The sequence below is a fragment of the Malus sylvestris genome, chromosome 11 (genome assembly GCF_916048215.2).
Source record: "Malus sylvestris chromosome 11, drMalSylv7.2, whole genome shotgun sequence".
Taxonomy (NCBI): domain Eukaryota; kingdom Viridiplantae; phylum Streptophyta; class Magnoliopsida; order Rosales; family Rosaceae; genus Malus; species Malus sylvestris.
In genome coordinates, this window is record NC_062270.1 from 35238150 (window position 1) to 35258039 (window position 19890).

Genomic DNA, 19890 nt, shown 5'->3' on the forward strand with positions numbered 1-19890 from the left:
AATATTAGAATGAGCTAGTAATAATATGGTTTAAATCCGTCTTTAGAGAGAATCAAAGCTAAGACCTCTTGTTTATAAGTGAGAAAATAACACTAGATCATAGTACTAAGTGACAATTTACCACTATAATATCAATATGTTCTGAGTTTAAGCTTTTACTTTTTCTTTTTCTTTTATTGTAACTTAATATAGTAAAATCACTTATAATTAAAAAATTTAGTCGAATATAACATGACAGGTTGGATTATTAGATATGTTATAGAATAGGTGGATTAGATTGAACTTGAACATATCCATAACCATGAACCCTAACACTTGGATTGAACCCTTAACCATGAACCCATAGCAACCTGGCTAGAACTTATACTAGGACATCAAAATTTCCCTAGGTCTAAGGACTCCATATCTTTTCTAATAGTCTCTTTAAAAAAATTTCTAGGTCTTCCTCTACCCTATTTTGCCCTGAGCCTCCATTTCATAATCGCATCGTCTAACTGGAGCATTTGTAGATCTTCGGTTCACGTGTTCAAACCATATTAACTAATTTTCTCTCACATTATCTTCAATTGTGGTCACTTGTACTTTACTCATGATATCCTCATTCTTAATCTTATCATTTCTAGTGTGCCTACACATGCAACGAAGCATTCTCATCTTCTACATTCATTTTTTGCACGTATTGCTTTTTGACCGCCCAATATTTTTGTGACATATAGTATCGATGACTTTATTGCCGTCCTACAAAATTTTCCTTTGAGCTTTAGTGGCATACGACAATCGCACAACACATCCAATGCACTCTTTCACTTCATCCATCAAGCTTGTATTCTATGACTAAGATCTCCATCTAATTCTATATTATTTTGCAAAATTACGTTCACTCTTTAGTACTTCCTAATCTCCAATCATAACCTCTATCTCATTTGAATCTCATTCCCGCTAAACTTGCAATCCATATTAATTAATTTAGCAATGGGTAGAGAGATACAGCATTATTTAAACTAGGATTTTAAACTATTATGCAACGATCTTTGTTGTTGTTAATACAATCATTATATACAAGGTCATAATTTTCAATGTGAGATTGACATTTTCAACATAAACACAAAGGAATAGCAAATTTGTGATGGAAAAGTTTTTCTCCTCTAATTATTTATAATAAAATATTCTTTAACTTAAACATACATGATTAATTTGAAATAACGTACCAACCCGATCTCCATGAACGAATATCTTCCAAAGTGATGAGTGTGATGTAAAAAAGGGTTCCTCAAGCAACGTGGAGAGATGATGGGCAAAGTAAAGGTAATAATAAAAATAAGAGAATTTTAACGAAATTTTTTTGGTATTATTTATTTTAACGAAAAATCATATTTTCATACTAAAAAGTCAACCTTGATATTATTCATTTTATCATTTATTTTGTTTTTATCGTTAAAACTCAAAGTTTTCAAACACTTTACACTGGTTTTTCACAAAAATAGAAGACAAGTGAGTGAGAGACAAGTGTGTCTTGAAAATATCAAATCACCAATTTCACCGTCCGTGTGGTGTCGCCACTTTCTCCTTTTTATCCCACACTCACTTGCCGTTTTGATTCCCTTCCATCTCAGCCTCGGCAGCTAGATGACAAGGATGCAGTGGCAAATCTTGATATTACATGAAAAAAGGTGGGCCTTTTTGAAAGCGAGATCACATGGGGGGCTCCACACAGGGAACGGTGTGAGAAACAGTGAAGAATCCAAAAGGGAGCACGTGACCGGAATACGATTACTATCATCATCATCATTATCAAGCTTAATTAGCTATCTTAATTATGGTCTATAATTAGGGTGGAAAATTTGTTGACCCACGCGAGAAAGTAGAGCGTGGACAACAATCTGTCGTCTGGAGTGTCTGTGTACTTAAGGATTCGGTTTTACGCGCGTGGGTTTGGAGAGTGGGTGTGAGTATTGCAGAGCCCAGGGTTCAAGTGTATATATTCTCACGCTTCACATAGAGAAGCGCACACAAGCAGCGCGTGAGGAAAAGAAAGGTAAATAAAAGATAAGGGTTATTATCCATTGTGGGAAGGACCACAAAGAATAATGATATACTTCTTTTTAATCATTAAATCAATAAACTCTGTAGAACGTGTGTTGACACAAATAATAAATCACACTATAAATCAGAACTTACACAACTTTATACTTATAATCAGAATTAATATATAAATCACTCTATACTTTTTTTTTATGGTCAATTTACAGAACTTTATGCTTATAATCAGAATTGATCTATAAATCACTTAATAAAAGTATCTCTACAAACAAATTAATTAAAACTAAAGTTGTTTTAGTAAATCAACGGTAAAAAATAGATAAATAGCTCGTAATACTAAATTTTTTGCTAAACAAATCATTTATCTATTTGCTACAGTTGATTGGTTAAACGAACATCATCATTGTCGCAGTCCCTATTTTCAAGTTGCCTCTACACTCCCACGATTACTACAACCACTACCATCACCATCTTAGAATTGACCACCCTCACCATCACCCTCACCATCTTTGTCACTGCCACCACCAGCACTCACATTCGTATCTCACAACCATAGATGCAGGTCAGTATTGTTTCTACTAAACCGTTTAGTACATAAAACTTTAAACAACATGTTAATTTAGTCATTACACAGAATCACAATACTTTTATATCAAACATTAACTAAAAGTCGTGGCATTGTGTTAGTGCATATATATATATATATATATATATATATATATATATATATATTGTGTTGAGTTAACATGGCATGTGCCTCTTGGATGAGTCTCAATATGATAGTGTAGCTTCTTCAACAGACAATTGCTGCAACAATTTTCCTTCTCTCATAGGCAGGCAAAGAATCTAAAATATAAAAAGGCCAAGCTGCCAACAAAGCCTCACAGAATCAAAAAAGCAAAAGCATGAGTCATATGATTAAGTTGGTCATGGTTTCTTCAAATGGAGGTGTTTGGTTTGACCATTACTATTAGCAGTACCAGAAGCAGACAAAACCAGTATCAAAAGCAGATTACGACTTAATTATTTCTTAATTTAAGCCCTAAAGTCAGGTGAGGACAACTGTAATCGAACAAATTAAAGCTTGGTCTTTGAGGTTTTCAATACATGTTTGGACCCAAGATGATTAATGAACATGTTGCTATGTTAACCTACCTTCAATACCAGGTCAGGTGGTCCATGGCTCTAGCCTGTACCTGCACTAAATGTGGTTGTACATTAGGACCAAGATGTTCTTAAAATCACTCGGAATGTCAGAATAAACATGTGAAAGTCTTCTAAAGGTTCTTCGAATGTTCGGTACAATTTTTTTTTTTATGTTCATCAAGTGTTTGATGTAATGTCTGCTAGGCATGTTTCGATAGGTTGTATCGACGTCACTTGACAAAATCTTTTGATATCATCCGTCAGATTACTTCGGCATATGTCTATATCTATTGACATGTGCGCAACATGGTTTGCTTACGCCAACAAGCCCTCCTAGTGTTCAAATAAATGCCTTAGCATTTAAACTGAAATTCTTTTTATGCGTTTCGCACTCTGTTTCTATCTAAAAAACTTGAACTCTTAATACTGAAACACCTCAAGGTTCGAATCCTAAATTCGCCAATATGCACTCTCCCTATAGTTAAGGGGTAGGGTCTCGGTTCCCTATGGATATAGGTCATCCATACCCTTACCGTTAGTACTATCAGACTCGCCCATATGTGATATGGCACTGTTTCATTAGGATAGTGAGTAATTGCTTGAATATTGATATTTAAATTTTGTCATTTACGATCGACCAACGCAGATTTCTCACTTAGGTTTCAGGTTTAAACTCTTGGAAGCTCAAAATCTAAGCTTGCAGGGCCATTCATACCTTGGAGAAGCCGGCCGTGTGATCAAAACTTGCATACAGTTGAGAATATATTCACATTTTTAATAGCACTCGTAATGTCCCGATGAAAGCCAAGACTTCCATATAGTGGGAGATGAACTTTCATAACACAAATATACTATTATCATTACGTCACGTCCCATGTAAGTAGATCTCTTATTCGTATTTTGGTTTCACATTATGACAACTATACGCTTGATATTTTAGCCGCTAACATTGGTCAAGATCTAACAATTATAAGTTTCGGTATATAGTATAATTTTCATTTTAATTTGGAACAAACGATATGAAAATTGCCTAAATTCATCCAAATCATGGAGGAGAAATATTCGAACTTGGGCCGAAGACATTGCTTGAACTATTGGAAGTTTTAACGAAAAATCCACGGTACTGTTCACTTTAACGAAAAACCACATTTTTACACTAAAAAGTCAAACCTGGTACTATTCACTTTACCCTTTATTTTGTCCTTATCATTTAAACTCAAAGTTTTCAAACCATTTTCATTAGTTTTTCTTTAACTATTTGGGCTAAACTCATGTCCTGCACACGTTCCAAGGAACACACAACTCGTTCCGGCCAGGGCACAGCTGAGTCCCAAGACAAATACGAAATTTCCATTTCTGTACATCATTCATAGCTTGGAAGCAGCATCAGTATGGAGGAAATCACAGGACATTGCTGGCTTTTGGTCTTGTAACATTGCTTGGGCGTGCCAGAACTTAAAGAAATCTAGCCAGCTTCTTCCCTGGACCAGTTGCTCCATCTCCTGCAGTTTGACCTTTAGACATTGCACTTCTTTTTCTAAATCTGTCCCCCTTTTCTTCAGTCCCTATATTTTCAAAATGTAAAGAATAATAGTTACTCATGATCTTTCTAACTTAGCAGATAGAGAGAGATAATTAGGATAGTAATTTTTCAGACTCTCGGTTTCTTCTTATTACGCACTTCTCTCGTTGTTTGTCCGTTGATTCTCCTTTGATATGTTTAATCAGAAGGCTAGAACGGAAGGAATGAGTGTAGGGCAGAAAAGAGATCACGAAAATCACTTCCCTGCGGTTGAATGTTGACTCAGACAACAGCTGCAAGCCTGCAACTTGTGCTCTAAATTTCACCAAGTAGGGAAGATTTTTATTAAAAAGTTGATGATCACATGAAATTAAACGGCTAAATCCTAAGGGGTCATCTTTTAGTAGTTTTCGACAGCTCTTGTTCAACCGCAAACTACTTAAGGCTTAGGGCCGACCCGAGGGCAAGGCGAGCAAAGGCCGACGGTCTTGAACTTCATGTTGCAGAAAGAAGTCACATTAAGAAAAATGCGTGGTTTACAAGTAAAACTCGAACTATAGTTCGCCTAGCGCTTCTAAACCCATTGGAACTGCCTCTATTATACTTGGTACTCATATTTTTCCTCTTTTTTGTGGCATTACATATACGTTCCTTTCAAGAAATCGCAAACTGAATCCAAGAACCAAAGCCGTCCTCCGAAAAGAAGTAGAGAAAGGCTTGTGGGTTACCTCTATTTCTTGCTTGCGCTGTTCCTCCTTCCTAGCTTCTGATCTAGCACTTCTGTTCACCTCATAGATAACAGCGAGTCCTGCAACCTATAAGTAAACAAAGCAGCCGCAAATCTTACGTTTGTGATTAGTTTCTAGTGGCCTATATGAAAAATCTAATTACAAAAACAAATAAGATGTCATCAAATATATATCAATGCAGAAGATAAGAGCAAACATGAAGTTTATATCTCTGAACCTGCATACCATACAGGTTTTCCTTCCTCAACGGTGACGCAATTCTGAAACCTAGAGACACTGGAAAAGCATATAGGTAATGCGGTAGCTAGTTACCGAGAAGATAACAAGTTCCCCAAGAAACTCAGCAGCAGCTCCAACAGCTTTTGCTTCATCCAGAGGACGGATCACAACATCTGTTGCGCGTCCATATAGACGTCTTTGGAGATTCGTTGTGAAACGATAGTTCGCCTGATTACAGTAGCAGGGGTTACTGCATTATACATCAGTTTAGAACAAGAAATAGATTGGATAAAGAACACAAAAGTTGAAATGGCACCATCCATGGGAATCCATATATTGAATTCTGAGGGCCTTCGAAATTCAATGTAAACTAGAGCATTAGTCACTGAACTTAGGAACCGGGTTTTAATTTGGTCCTCAAACTCAGTTGTTCGATTTAAAGGTGCATAAACTTTATAAATACAGAAGAAAATTGTTGGAAGAACGAAAACTATGTGATCTTGCTAGTTATGTTTGGCTGATCCTTGACCATTGGTGAAAATTGACATCAAATACTAACAAAATACATCAATTGATTTGAGGTGTTTGACAAAAGTCCCCAACCAAAAAGGAAGAACCCGCTTAAAAACTCGAGCTTCTAGCAAATATCTATCAACTACATGTAAATTAGGCTACAGTAGTACTCCTCTTTTGAACCCAAGTTTGAATTTTCCTTCCCGTAATTTAGTTTAGGATTAAATTAGACCATCGCTCGAATTAAAAAGCAATTACATCTACAAGACAGCGGGAAACAGAGAGTAGACGTACCTGGGCGAGGCCGATGATGTACTCGCGGAACCTCGGGTGCAAACCGGCCTCGGCTTTGAGCCTATTCGCGATGGGTTTCGAAATAGTTCGTACGGCTAGTGTTCCAAGCTTAAACAATGGAAACATTCTTCTCCCTCTCTCTCTCCCTGATTCAATGATTTGTAATGCGTGTGTGCGTATAAGATTATTGGGTGTGTAAAATATTTTGGATGCTTGACGAGCAAGAAAGAGTGCGAGATAAGAGAATGATTAGCGGGATGGAAGGTAAAAAACTGCTTCTCTGGCAAGTCAATGGTAACTTAGGTTAAGAAGAAGACTCTTCTTATATTTTTGACCAATTCACAAATAGGTAATAGATTTAGGGTAATGCTATCCACGCATGTCTTCTTAATTTTCACACATCCCTCTCAATTTTCGGCCGTCGGATTGAATACTTGAAAAAGATCACGGCCATAAATTAATAAGGGTGTGTGTGAGGTAATAATGGGTGTGAACAACACTATCCTAAATTTATTATACCCAAAAAAAAAAAAGGGGAAGTCAGAAATAGATTTATGGGCAGTGTTAGTGGCCTTCACTTGTTCTATTTCTCCCCAAAAAGTAAAAATTCAAAAATAGATTATCTGATTTATGCAATTTGGATAAAGCGATATTCAAAACTACTTTAATGTACAGGATGGAGATTGAACTCAGTTGTAAGGAGGCAAAAACCACCATCTTTCTGTTGGGTTTGTTTTAACTTTTAGTTACGTTGAAAGGCATCCTATTACATACATGCCCTAGTCCTAACTCGTTAATATAAAGCCATGTTTGGTGCCTAGGATTGGATTGTGTTGGACAACTCATTTGGTTCAATGTATGTTAAAGTAATCGTTTTGTCCACGATAAATGAAATAGATGGGATAGTCATGAAAAAACTCTCTCTTCTACTTCTCTACAAAGTGGTAGGTCTAGGCTTTCTTGATAACTAATTCATCTTCTACCTCCAACTTAAACAAAATTTAGAGTTGACGTCTATTTCTACCTTCAACATATAATGAATTCTCCGATAAAATACATATAATGAATTCTCCGATAAAATTCAATCCTAGTCACCAAGCGTGGCTTAATGGTTCTATATTTTTCTGCATCATAGGGAAAGAAGGACTAATTAATTGGTACAAAGCATGTACCATTGCACCTTGAAATATATAATGATATGTACAAAATTGATTTCATTTTATTGGTACTGTTTTCCAGTCGCATTGAGCAAAAGTTTGCAATCACAATGAAACATTGCACGTCTCTTTAAACCGATATGTTGACGACAAACTAATCTCGCCCGATCCTTCCCTATTTTCACCAAAAAAAAAAAGCAGTATGTTTAACGTAAGCTATCGACTAACGATTTTGAGGAAAAGGCTAATGACTTCAAAGTACATGGATATATAAAAACTTTCAACTAAAACTTGCAACTCCTGTACAACTTCCAGCTTTTATTGTATGGAGAAGGCCTAGGATGCTCCAAACAAATGGTATGAGTGTAACCAAGAAAGATGCTAAAGGCAAATAGAGTGGTAAATGGCAAAAGTGTAGGGGCAAAACCAGTACAGGCTAGTGTAATTTTCTTCAGTCAAATTCGAGCACTATTTTCCCGTGGATCTGCTTCTTCTCCTTTGCCTCGTGAGCCTCTATCACTTGAGTGATGGGAAACGTCTTCTCCACTGGTATATTCAACTTTCCGGTTTCAGACAGCCTTCGGATCTCATCTAACCCTTCTGAGTCGGCTCTCATATAAGTCCACCAGTACTCTACATCATCAACAGAAAAAACACAACCTGTGTAAATAACAACCTAAAGATGCCTTCGACAGCTTCCATATGTTTCTATGGGTTCCTTTTGCTAACTTTAATGAATAAACACCTATTGTCCAAACGCAAGAACTTTAAATGTATAACCTAAAACAGCTATACAGACAGACTGCAAACATACACTTAGGCCTGATAAAGGGTAATATCATAACATGCGTTTAGGGCATCAGATGTCACTATACAAATAATGGGCTTAAAGTGTGCAGCATGATGAAACATGTACCAAAAGAAATGTTGGATTTACCTATTCCGTGAGAATACCGGTACTTAATCTGTTTCTTCAGTAAAGCAGCTGTAGCAACAGGAAGCCCAATAGCTATCCCATACCTATCACTCAAAGATGCTGCGTCACCCTACAATAAAACAAGGATAACAATCCTTATGAGCATCTGTGGAAAAATTCTGAAAGGAAACATCAAAGGTCCCTATGAGAGAAGTAATGCTAACAGTTCCCATCTCCTACCTGAAGTGTCATGTAGTGCCCACCTCTCTTTAAAAAGTTTATGCATATTCTTTCGGTCTCTGGCCCTCCAATGGTATCCAATACAGCATCAAACTTCCCCCTTATTGTGAATTCAATGTTCTGTAAATTAAACATGTTAACTCAAGAAAGAAATCATTCTTGGTTTTAACACCCATATGAAACAAACTATTACATGAGTTTCACTCAGCTTATGAGATGAAATGAAAGCTAGGTAATAGTTGATTACATCATCACCTCAGCAGTATAGTCAACAGCCTGCTCAGCACCAGCTGCCAATACTCGATCTATACTTTTCTTTCCACAGGTAGTTGTAACATGGCAGCCTCTGGCTACTGAAATCTGAATTGCAGCCAAACCTACAGCTCCTCCACCACCCACAACTAACAGCCTTTGGCTGTAGAGATAAGATGCAGTAACAAAAGGATGCAAAACTGTTAATGACAGCTTCCACTGAGACAAGATGCAATAATCATATTATCACCACCTTCGACCATTGCAACTATCAACAGTACAAGTACAACTATCCAGCTCAAACCAAAGCCAAAAAAAAAAAAAACTAATAAAAAAGATTAAGCTGCCTCTCAATCCATGTTTAGCAAAGACACAGCAACTCGAAAATAAATGTCATACTTTCTTTTACCCCATTTTACCTAAAAATGCATGAAAGATAGTAAAAATTTGGACAAAAAAGTTCATCATCTCTAGTAAAGTGAAACACATTATGGAAAGTAACATCCAGACAAAGACAATCTTCTCTCATACTGTTAACTAGAAAAAGGGTGAAAAAGAGAAGATTAAAACAATCACTAACCCATGTCAAAATGACAATGGCTTTGTAACCCAAAAAATGGAAGAATCTGCTGACAACAGTTTTAATAGAAGAATTCATGAAATGTCAAAGGAAGGAAGTTAATATATGAGATATATTAACATACCCCTCAGCTATCCTAGCAGTACTTATGAGAGCACGCCAAGCAGTCAGAGCAGCAAAAGGAATGGCACTTGCTTCCTAGAATCACACAGAATAACATAAGGCCAAATTGCATTGTTAGAAGGCAGTTAACAGAATGTGAAATATTAAAACTCTCGTGAACATAACAATATATATCACCTCATGAGAAGAATTGATAACATAGTATGTTGACATTGCATCTTGCATGGAATTTCAACACCTATAACTCTATAAGTCACTTTCAATATTTTCTAAGACAAGATAACAATGGAAGTAGAAACAGAACAAAAAGTTTTCAAAAACCCCTACAATTCAATATTCTCCATGTCTAATATGCACCCTCCCCTTTCCATACCCTAGTTAACCTACAAGAATTTGATGTTTCCTCTTAATGCTATCTTTCCATGTTCATGAAGCAACGTGCTGCTTAATGATTAAGCTTGAATAACTCTTGAGTTCCATATCAGGTAGTTTCTACTTCAGTTCATCTAACGAATCTAAGCTAAGAAAACTGTTTGTTTCTACTTCTATTTCTGCTGTGCAAGGTGGAAAATTCAAATTTGAATGTTTGTTCTCTTGCCCTTCACTGGGTTTTGAAGCTAGTGAACCTTTCAAAGCTAATTTTTCACAAGTTAATCAAATAACAAAACCGAAAGAACAAACTTTTTGCGTAATAATAAATTTGACAGCATGAAGAATAATAGAACACATAGAGAGAAACCAAATCAATAAAATCCAAAAGGTCTCCACGAGTAACATTTTACAGTTCTTTGGTAGAAACCAAGTACAAGAATATTTACCACATGTGTAACTGATGATGGTTTTGGTGCAAGTTCCTCTTCTGATAGAATTGCATAGTCAGAATAAGTACCCCTTACAGCAGTAGGATGCAATGCACCAAAAACTTCTTGTCCCACACTCAATCCTCGAACTGAATCTCCCATAGCTGCAACTTCACCGCTAATATCACGACCCAAAATAATAGGTAAAAGAGGTCCATATAAGGAACGACCATAGCCAGATCGTATCTGAAAAAAAATCAAAAAACAGAGCACTGAATACAAAGATAATCTTATTGCAGAATATAACTGTACTAGTGATCTGCAACCTCAGGCGTATGACAAAAGTATAATCAAATAACTTTAGGAGAGTTGAATCAGAGGTTCAAATTATCAATGGACTGGTTGTCACAATAGCAAAAGAGAAAATGTAAGAAAAATTATTGGCAAAAATTTTAAGACATTAAAGAACTAAAATTCGTCGTCATAGGTCGTAGGTCGTACCCAGTGCACAAGGCTCCCGCTTTACGCAGGGTCTGGGAGAGGTGAATGTCGGCTAGCCTTACCCCCATTTATGGAGAGGCTGCTCCCAAGTTATATATTTTGCATACCAAAAATAAAAAACAAAAACAAGAACATATTATTGTACAGAAATAAAACAAGAGTAAAACATGACCTGGAGTTATAATTACTTCAGCATCATGTCGATAGTCACCAATAAAACCAGGAACCCATGCATAAACATTATAGATCCCTGGACGTATTCCACTTATAGAGAAGAAGCCTTTAAAGAACTAAAATTCGTGCTTTAACAAAATTAAATCGATGGAACACGAAAAAAAATGATGTATGGGTTTGAAAATTAATTTATATCTGGTCACTACAACAGAAAATAACTACAAACATCTAAGATCAGTAAAAAACACAAAATGTAGACTTTGTAGCAGAAAATGAACACAATCCACTACTAGCCTTAGAAGCATCATTGCATTATAAGCAGCTGAATTACTAACAAATTATATATATATATATATATATAGATACATATACAATTGGATTGCCACAAATTTAGCTCAAGTTATTGTTGGGATTTGAAGAACAAATGGAGAAAATGAGCTGAAAGTCAAACAATTGATTACCCTTACTTTCTCGGCAACCAAACAGAGCATGGAAATGCAACAAAGGGATCGATCGAAGAAAGAGGTGAAATTTGACTCACTCTGGTATCGAGGGGATTGACGGAGGCGGCACGAGCGCGGACGAGGACCTCATGGGGTTTGAGATCAGGGACTTCGACATTGGGCCGGAGCTCCAGAACCTCCGGCCCACCGAAGCGCGGCAGCACCACGGCTCTGCAGCTGGTGACGAAGCGCCGGAACCCTACCTTGAGGTGGTGATTGGAGCCGGAGACTGAGGCTCTGAAGCTGCGCGACTTAAGAATTCGCATTGTTCCTTTGCGATCGAATCCCAAAAGCTCAGTGCATCAGAGAGAGAGAGAGTGTGAGAGAGAGATTTAAGGGTTTTAGAGAGAAGGAAGCGTGGGAAGTGAATCTCGGTGAGAGAGAGAGAGAGACGTGTCTGTGTTTCGGTCCGCAGAGAAGGAGAGGGGGTTCGGTCGTTATGTTCCACAGTGCGTGGTGGCGCCTTTGCTTTGTTGGATTTTGCAGGGACTACATTTGCTTGGGCTTTCGGATTAGTATTTTTGCTAATTTTTCATTACTTTTTTTTCAATATTTCTGTTTGGTTTTTGACATACGATGTGATAATTCGTACTAAATTCATCAAATTACGAGGAGGGAGATTCGAAAACGAAATTTTGAGTGCAAACGCGAATACTTTTAACTAACTAAGTTACAAATCACCTGTCAATATTTATGTTTGTTAGTTTGAGCAAATTTTATACTAATCTACATTAGGTCATCTCCGATCATGAAAAGCTAAACGTAATCCTTGACTATGTTTTAGCCTTTCAAAAATTAATATTTAAACAATAACGTATGGCTAAATTTTTTTCATTTCCACCTATGCAAGGTTAAATCTTTCTATTTTAGCTTAAGATGCACATGTTGTGACCCGTCACGAGGATTGTTTTGGCTGGAGACGAATTTTGCGCAAATTCAAGCTAAAAGTGGCTTATAACCATTAGTAACGTCACGTGACTTACACGTGAAACTAACGAAAAGTTATGACAATTGATGCCGGAAGGACATTGGTACGAATTGAAATTTGAGTGAGGCTCAAAACCAAATTAAAAGCTTAGAGGAATTGAAATTTCCCCAAATAATTAACTGAAAGCTTTTTGATTGAACAACTGAAGGCTACAATTGAAATTATAAAATCTCTCACAACACTTTTCAACTAGTCTTGTCATTCAGAATTAGTATACAGGGGACGCTCATACTCAGTTCACACATTGATGAAAATTGTGTTGACACCAAGGGGCTGACAATTTTGTCAAAAGCAACCTACTAATTTCCTTTTGGCACGGCTGAGACCGAGCCACCGGGAGCGGCGACTGTAGCCGGCATGCTTGTGACTACAGTACTACTTACGGGGGCATTAGAATTCCCTGCACTAACAACCGTGCTGATTTCAGTTCTCAATTCTGGAGTTGTAGCTTGGGTGGGTAAAGAAGCAGCAACATGAAAAGTTGGGGGCACATGCGCTGCTTCTGCATTCTGCTGGTTTTGCATCATTTCGCCGGAAGTAGCAGAAACCATAAAATGCTCCATACTTTTCCGCTCTGCTGATATTGCCTCGTTCACAGCATGCAGTTGCTGCAACCTGTAATCTGTTTCAGGCCGACGGCAGACCTTTCTCAATGGAACAATTTCCTGGCACAGTGAATGTTAAGAACAAAAAACAAAAGGTTACGGTAATCAGTTATTGTTAAGGAATGAACGGCAGGAGAAGGATTTAATGCCAATATGGCCCCATATATTAAGTGAAAACGAAAATTTTCCCTTGCTTTTCGGGGCTAGTAGTGTCCCGTTTTTGACAAAATTGTTTTGTGGTCAAAAGGACACACCCTCAGAAAGAATTTAAAAGATAATATTCATCATAAGAGCATGTCAAGATAACGTATAATTTTCTTTCAAATTTTAAATTCAACTTTGATTTAAGGGAGCACATAGCTTTTGCAGGCTGCTTGTGTCAACACCTAAGCTGGATTTATGTATAACACCACTTTAAAAAGAATTCCCGGCAGTAACTCGAGGAAATAAAATAAGAGAGACTGAAACATGCGGAAAACAAAATCATAACAAAATACACAGGCAGTTTTATACCTCGGACTGATCATGAACATAGCGCACTAGAAACCTACATCGACATCCTCTTACATCATGTCGTCGTCTTTGAGCATCAAGGACATGGGCATCAAAATACAAGGCCTGCTCTTTACCTTCCTGAAAAATTCAAATACATACAATTCCCAAGAACTGATCAGAAATAACTTCTCTCAACTTTTAATTTCTGCCAATGAACTTCTTGTAACCATTGATCTAACATGGTTCTTTCAAAGACATTAAATATGAATGCCACCTGAAAGCATAGTATGAGATCTCCGGGGAGAACTGCAACACATTCTGATGATTCACACGGGAGAGAGCGCTGCCTGACATGCTTTCGTACGTTAACCCACTCATCCTCCTCTGGTCCAAACCCAGCAAACCGAACCAGAACTTCCTGAAACGGCCAGCAAGATTCATTTTACAACATATGTCATAGTATTAGTTGGGATCGAAGACCAGTTCAATTTGAGTTCAAGCAAATGTTTGAGGATAATAAAAAACTATAATGGGTTTTCTAATAAAAATAAGGAACTATAGTAAAAAGAGAAATTTATAATAAAAATCTATAATTGAGTCCTTTTTAACAACTTGCGGTACATGAAGGGAATCTGAGCTTAGAAAATTACCGGATTACCAGTCTCCAAATTTCTATGAGCTAAAAAGTTAGCAACATCATACCTGAGCACAAAAGACAATGAAATCCTAAGACTAATGATAATTCAGTTATGAGTCCAATTACTGAAAAAACGATAATCATTGTTGACAAAAAAAATTATATTATTGGAAGGAGAGAAACACTAACAAGCCAGTAACTGGAACTCGTTAAAATAAAGGAAAGAGATACTAACCATGCACCATCCCTCCCAGATTTAGCTTCAAACTCATGGATAGCATTTTCAGTAACACCCTTTCCTGAGCCTGGAACTGGTCAATAAATGAAAATAAGGGCAAGAAAGATCCGAGGTATGCTGAAGAGATAGATAAAAACGGGCGTACAAAGTAACACCCTCTACAGCTTCTGTTTCTATTGTCTACTATTGTCTATGTTAAGCAATGTTTAAAATGGGATTCTATTGTCTATGTTACTTCTGATGTGGCCAAGAATAATTGGATAACAACAAATAATAGAATGACACTCAAGGCGTCATTCTATATTCTCTGCGTTTAATAGTGAAAAAAGGGTCCTTCTATTCTCTGCGTTTAATCCTGGGCTATAAAAAGATAATATGATATTATCCAAACCATTTGGAGAGTTGATAATGTGTAGGCCATCTCATGTGTCACAATACGACTCATACAGAACTGAAGTTGAAAGAAAATGCCTTCTTATTGGCTATTACCTATTCACAATTCATGTATCTGTAGAAGAACCTGCAGCAGTACTACTATTCTTCTCTTTTGCTTTCATAGAAGTAGATAGACACCATTTGTACGGAGAGAAATTTCTCTTATCAATGGTAAAAAACGTTAGGCTATCGATTTTCTAAAACCTACAAACTGAACCTCCCTTGATCAGAATTTGACTGTAAATCTTTTTCTGAGTGACTTGGACTAATAAGAAATACCTAAAATAAAAGTCGTCTCCTCCATTACAACATCCCTCCTTGGCAATTCATGAATGTACATAAATGCACTCAAATGTACACACCAGTTAACGTAAATGATTATAGTAAGTTATATCAGAAGCATCTTATATACTTAAAGACCAAAAGATGGTCTTATTAGGATATACGGTTTAACATATTTCTAGAACATTAAGCTTCAATGATGTTAATTGACCACAAATCTATGCGACAAGGAAGTCCAAGATATTATGGCACATACAGATGATTAAAGAAACAATTTCAAGTAAACACCTTTAATATAGGATAACCAACACACGATCAGACAAGTGACATGAGCATATAATAACCCCAGAAAAGTAAGCCCTCAACAAAGGAAAATGAGAAAGAATATGAAACTAAAAATAGAGTAGGTTCCACCGTACCAGGAGGAGCATGTATAGGAGCAGCAATCTGCTGAGGGCCTTGAGGAACATTTCTCGCTGCAGCCGAATCATCACGAGACATAGGTGACACATCTAACTTCCCAAGAACCTTGCTTGATTTTGCCCTAATAGCATATCGCCTATTTTGGAACCAATTCCAAACCTATAAATATATGAAGATTGCAAATTAGAAATAAAGTTAAAATGTTTTTTCATATCAATTTCAAACCCTATAAAGCTGGTTCGAAAGTACAAGCAGAATAAATGAGATTCCTTTACAGAAAAATGGAAAAAATTTCATACTTGTTTCATTTGTACTGTAATCTTGCCCTTCCGCTCTGGTGATTCACTACACCAAAGAAAAATGTCTCATATTTTTTTAAGCTTAGAAGAACATAATCTATTCAAATTCTGAAACAAGGCACACCTGAACTTATCTGCAAGGGCCATAAGCACTTCACGTGATGGCATTGTGTTATTGTATTGTTGCAGAATAGCTTCCATCTCCGTAACCTAATTATGACCAATTCGTACATGCTGTCATTAAGGTTTAAAATAGCAACTACCTTGAAGAAAAATTATTCAGTAATCATCCATAATAATCCTCTGAAGAATGGTTTTTGTGTGGGAAGAAAAAGAGAAAAAATAACAATGTACCACAACCCACTAGGTATTATATGCAATTACCCAACAGCTCCTGATAAGTGTGCACTGCAACCAATAACCCACTGGGAGGAAGTTCGTTTCTTTAATCTCCATGTTTGCTTTTCAATTTTTTAATTTGTTGCCTTAACTTTCAGCAACAAGCTTTACTACAAGACTAAGATCAAGCACCAGTGCACCACCATTTAAAAAAATTAAATCCAGTATGAAACATGAAAAAGGGTACAAAGTCTTTGACTTCATTTGGTGGTTCAAGTCGTTTATTGTGCATTCCATATTAGTTCCATTTAATTTATAAACATGTCCTGCAAAGCATTCAGATTCACTTTCATGCACTCACAATATAATTTTGTTTCTTTATATGTTTTTATATTTCTCATTATTCCATCTTAGATGCATTCGTTCTATTTTCGTTGGCATTATTCTTTCTTTCAATATAGCACGAAAAAAGTTCTACACAAAACACGTAAAAAGTCACTAATAAGACGCGCGCAGCATGCATAGAAAAAGACAATAAAGAAAGCCTTCGAACACATGGACAAAGACATTAAAGGAAGCTTTTCGCGCACTGGAGCACGTACATGGAGGCTAGTAGTTAAAAATGTCAGAATCCAATCATATATGCATATGGAATATGGATATGCAATATGCATATATAAGAGGTAGGACCAGTTAAAAAGTGAAAATTTCCTTCGTGGAACTTCTCCATTTCTTATGAATAATTACTTGTATACCTACATTGCTTATGTTGTGATTCCATCAACTGATTTTAAAGTATTTAAACATTTGATTGTGTGGAGGAAAAATATGATTACCTGTTCAACAGAATTGACATCCAAGGACAATTTTATGCAAATATGGATGCATTTTAAGTTTTTAACTAATACAGAGCTCTCATTAGGGTAAATTAACAACCAATAACGGGTCTACAATCCAAACTGGACTTTATGGTCCTACCATGCACATACCATTACCAGATTCCAATTTGATATTGAGAAGAGAGCTAAATGTTAGAAATAAAAAAAGGTACAAAAGGTTTATTTCAGATGTACTCTAAATGTTCAATCCCAAACCCCTCAAATGCAAAGGCGATCATCAAGGGGTGCTTTCAGTTTCCACCTGTGCTTTTAGTGAAACAGCAATAAAGTCGTGAAAAGATGCAGGATTTCAGAAGCCAGGCCTATTCCATTTTACATACTTTTGTTAAGTATCTATACCACGGGGAATGCGCACAGGAAGAGCCCGCCAAATCCAACAACAAACTGACTACACAAAGGCATTATTTACAACAGACCAGCAAGACAAACCATCCGATCCATATGAATTACACCACGAAAAGCTTATCAAACAGGGTTTTAACAACATTTTCAAGAAACAGAAGATCGATCAACGGAATTCTAAACATTCAAAAATTTTAAATTTTTTCAAGAAAAAACTGTGGTACCATCACAAAAAAAAACCTAAACAGGAATCAAAAGCACAACCCAAAAGCTCGGGGAAAAAACCCCTGAAATCTAACAGACCCATTTAAGAATCACGACTCTGAGTTCGAAATTTGACATTTTCTACTTACACATACAAAATTTCGAAACCCCCACTTTCCAAAATCCAACTCCAATACAAAATTCAGCACACGCGCAAACATGAGAATAAAAAACCTACGAAAACCCAACAAGAACTCCACCTCTAATTTCGAAATGTAGCAGATTCCCAAACACAAACAACAATCCTAATCAACAAAATCGTCAAAAGATGAACAAAATTGAAGAACAAGAGGAAGAAGAAGGAGAAGAGAAGGTACCTCGGACTGGACGAAGCGGAAGGCAGGGCCTCCGTTGCTCGGAGGCCGACCCATAGCAGCTCTCTCTACGCCTGGAACTCCAACGAGCAAAGGAGAAACTTCAATTGATATGTTTATTTTGTGCAGAAGAAGCAAAAGGGAAGTTGGAGACGAAGACAGGAGAGGTGGGTTTTCGAAAAGTGCGTTATGTGAGTGTGAGGGAACAGACAAATCGCAACAATTTATACTCGCAAATTCTGGGAAAGGAAACAAACGTTACCACCGAAATTTAGAGAGAGAGAGAGAGAGAGAGAGAGAGGTGGGTTTTTGGTTTGGGATGTGCTTTTGGGATTTGGATCCTCTCCGACGCAATTGGTCGGATCCTTTTGATCGGTGTTTGTGGGCTGTTAGATTTTTATTCAACGGCTACAATTATTATAACTTTTAGAGAGCTCCATGTTTGTAGCCGTTGGATAAAAATTCAATGACCCACAGACACCGGTCAGGAGAATCCCGACCAATTGCCTCGGAGAGGATCCAAATTCGTGTTTTTGAAGCCCAAATAAAACCAAAATTTGGGGGCAAGGCTTTTAGCTTTTTAACTAGTTTTGGGATGTCATTTTCATGTTGCTACGTACGAGTCCTTTAACTGTTAGATTTAACTTCATAATTATTAAATTTTTTATTTTAATCTTAGTCGTTCATTTTTTTATCATGAAGATGTACTTTCATGGGAGAAAAATTGCTACTTTTGCAAAAAACCAATAAGCCAAAATGTGTCTTTTACAATTTTACAATTTTTACCTTTTATTTCTAGATATCCTTGTATTTAGAAATCTATTCAAAATGGACCCTTATGGTAAGGATCCCATCCTTAGGATTACTTTCTTTAAAAGGCAGTAAAAGAAAGAAATGGAAGAAAAACTAACTCTAATATTTGTGTATAAAATCCACTATTCTAAAAATCATTGCCTAGTACCACCTAGACGCTAGGTGGCTGGCTACCGCCCCAATTAATGAAAGGCGTTTGAAAATTAAGAAACGACACCTAGATCTGCTGAGGCGGCCGTCTAACCTGCCCAGACCTGCCTAGACACCCGCCTAGGCCGCAACTTATTTAGACAGAAAATAGATAACTTCCATTTTGCATTTATTTTTTTCCAATAAATTGTAAGATACTTGTTGCATACTTAAATGAACACACATTATATCCTTATTTCACATGTTTTCTTTGTGTTCCAATACTTTATAATATATATGCATTCTATTTTGTAATTTATGATGAAATTATATATTTTTTAAGTATATGCATACGCTTATTTACATGAAATATGATATATTTACTTAAATCTGCCTAATCTGCCTAAGCGCCTAGACGCTAGATCCCAACCTGTCGCCCGACTAACGACTAATGCCTAACGTCTTTTAGAACCTTAATAAAATCAAATAGGATGGTGCTATTCACATACCAATTTTACCTTCTACACGCCCTATGTTAATTCCGTTGATTCTTTGCACTCCATACAACTCAACGGTGGAAATTAAAAGGAGTATAAAAGATATAAAAAAAAAAAAAAAAAAGCATATGAATAGCGCCACCCATGAAACATATAAGGGAG

At 36.7% G+C, this 19890-nt stretch overlaps 3 protein-coding genes across 7 annotated transcripts; all 3 read right to left on the minus strand.

Moving 5' to 3' along the window:
- Positions 1 to 4168: 4168 nt before the first annotated feature.
- LOC126590520 (uncharacterized) lies at positions 4169 to 6904 on the minus strand. 2 transcript variants are annotated; one of them, XR_007612086.1, is made up of 5 exons: positions 6484 to 6904; positions 5770 to 5904; positions 5437 to 5523; positions 4868 to 5023; positions 4666 to 4751 (listed from the first exon to the last, which is right to left on the minus strand). XR_007612086.1 is itself a non-coding variant. In XM_050255956.1 (4 exons), the coding sequence occupies exons 1-4, from the start codon at positions 6607 to 6609 to the stop codon at positions 4554 to 4556; spliced, it is 546 nt and encodes a 181-aa protein (XP_050111913.1). In that variant the 5' UTR covers positions 6610 to 6904; the 3' UTR covers positions 4169 to 4553. The 2 variants fall into 2 exon arrangements, 1 of the variants encoding a protein (XP_050111913.1); XM_050255956.1 differs by lacking the exon at positions 4868 to 5023 and having other exon boundaries at positions 4169 to 4751.
- Positions 6905 to 7682: 778 nt separating this feature from the next.
- LOC126591107 (uncharacterized) lies at positions 7683 to 12183 on the minus strand. 2 transcript variants are annotated; one of them, XM_050256673.1, is made up of 8 exons: positions 11768 to 12183; positions 10570 to 10797; positions 9753 to 9826; positions 9052 to 9211; positions 8797 to 8916; positions 8578 to 8686; positions 8074 to 8273; positions 7683 to 7815 (listed from the first exon to the last, which is right to left on the minus strand). In XM_050256673.1, exons 1-7 carry the CDS (start codon positions 11993 to 11995, stop codon positions 8092 to 8094), a joined length of 1101 nt encoding a protein of 366 aa, XP_050112630.1. In that variant the 5' UTR covers positions 11996 to 12183; the 3' UTR covers positions 7683 to 7815; positions 8074 to 8091. The 2 variants fall into 2 exon arrangements, with proteins under 2 accessions (XP_050112630.1, XP_050112629.1); XM_050256672.1 differs by lacking the exon at positions 7683 to 7815 and having other exon boundaries at positions 7889 to 8273.
- Positions 12184 to 12832: 649 nt separating this feature from the next.
- LOC126591117 (protein SAWADEE HOMEODOMAIN HOMOLOG 2-like) lies at positions 12833 to 18601 on the minus strand. 3 transcript variants are annotated; one of them, XM_050256684.1, is made up of 9 exons: positions 18293 to 18601; positions 16256 to 16341; positions 16132 to 16177; positions 15829 to 15991; positions 14690 to 14759; positions 14468 to 14519; positions 14092 to 14235; positions 13836 to 13955; positions 12833 to 13394 (listed from the first exon to the last, which is right to left on the minus strand). In XM_050256684.1, exons 1-9 carry the CDS (start codon positions 18344 to 18346, stop codon positions 13017 to 13019), a joined length of 1113 nt encoding a protein of 370 aa, XP_050112641.1. In that variant the 5' UTR covers positions 18347 to 18601; the 3' UTR covers positions 12833 to 13016. The 3 variants fall into 3 exon arrangements, with proteins under 3 accessions (XP_050112641.1, XP_050112640.1, XP_050112642.1); XM_050256683.1 differs by having other exon boundaries at positions 14690 to 14765; positions 18293 to 18598; XM_050256685.1 differs by having other exon boundaries at positions 12833 to 13382; positions 14690 to 14765; positions 18293 to 18591.
- Between the last annotated feature and the right edge of the window lie 1289 nt (positions 18602 to 19890).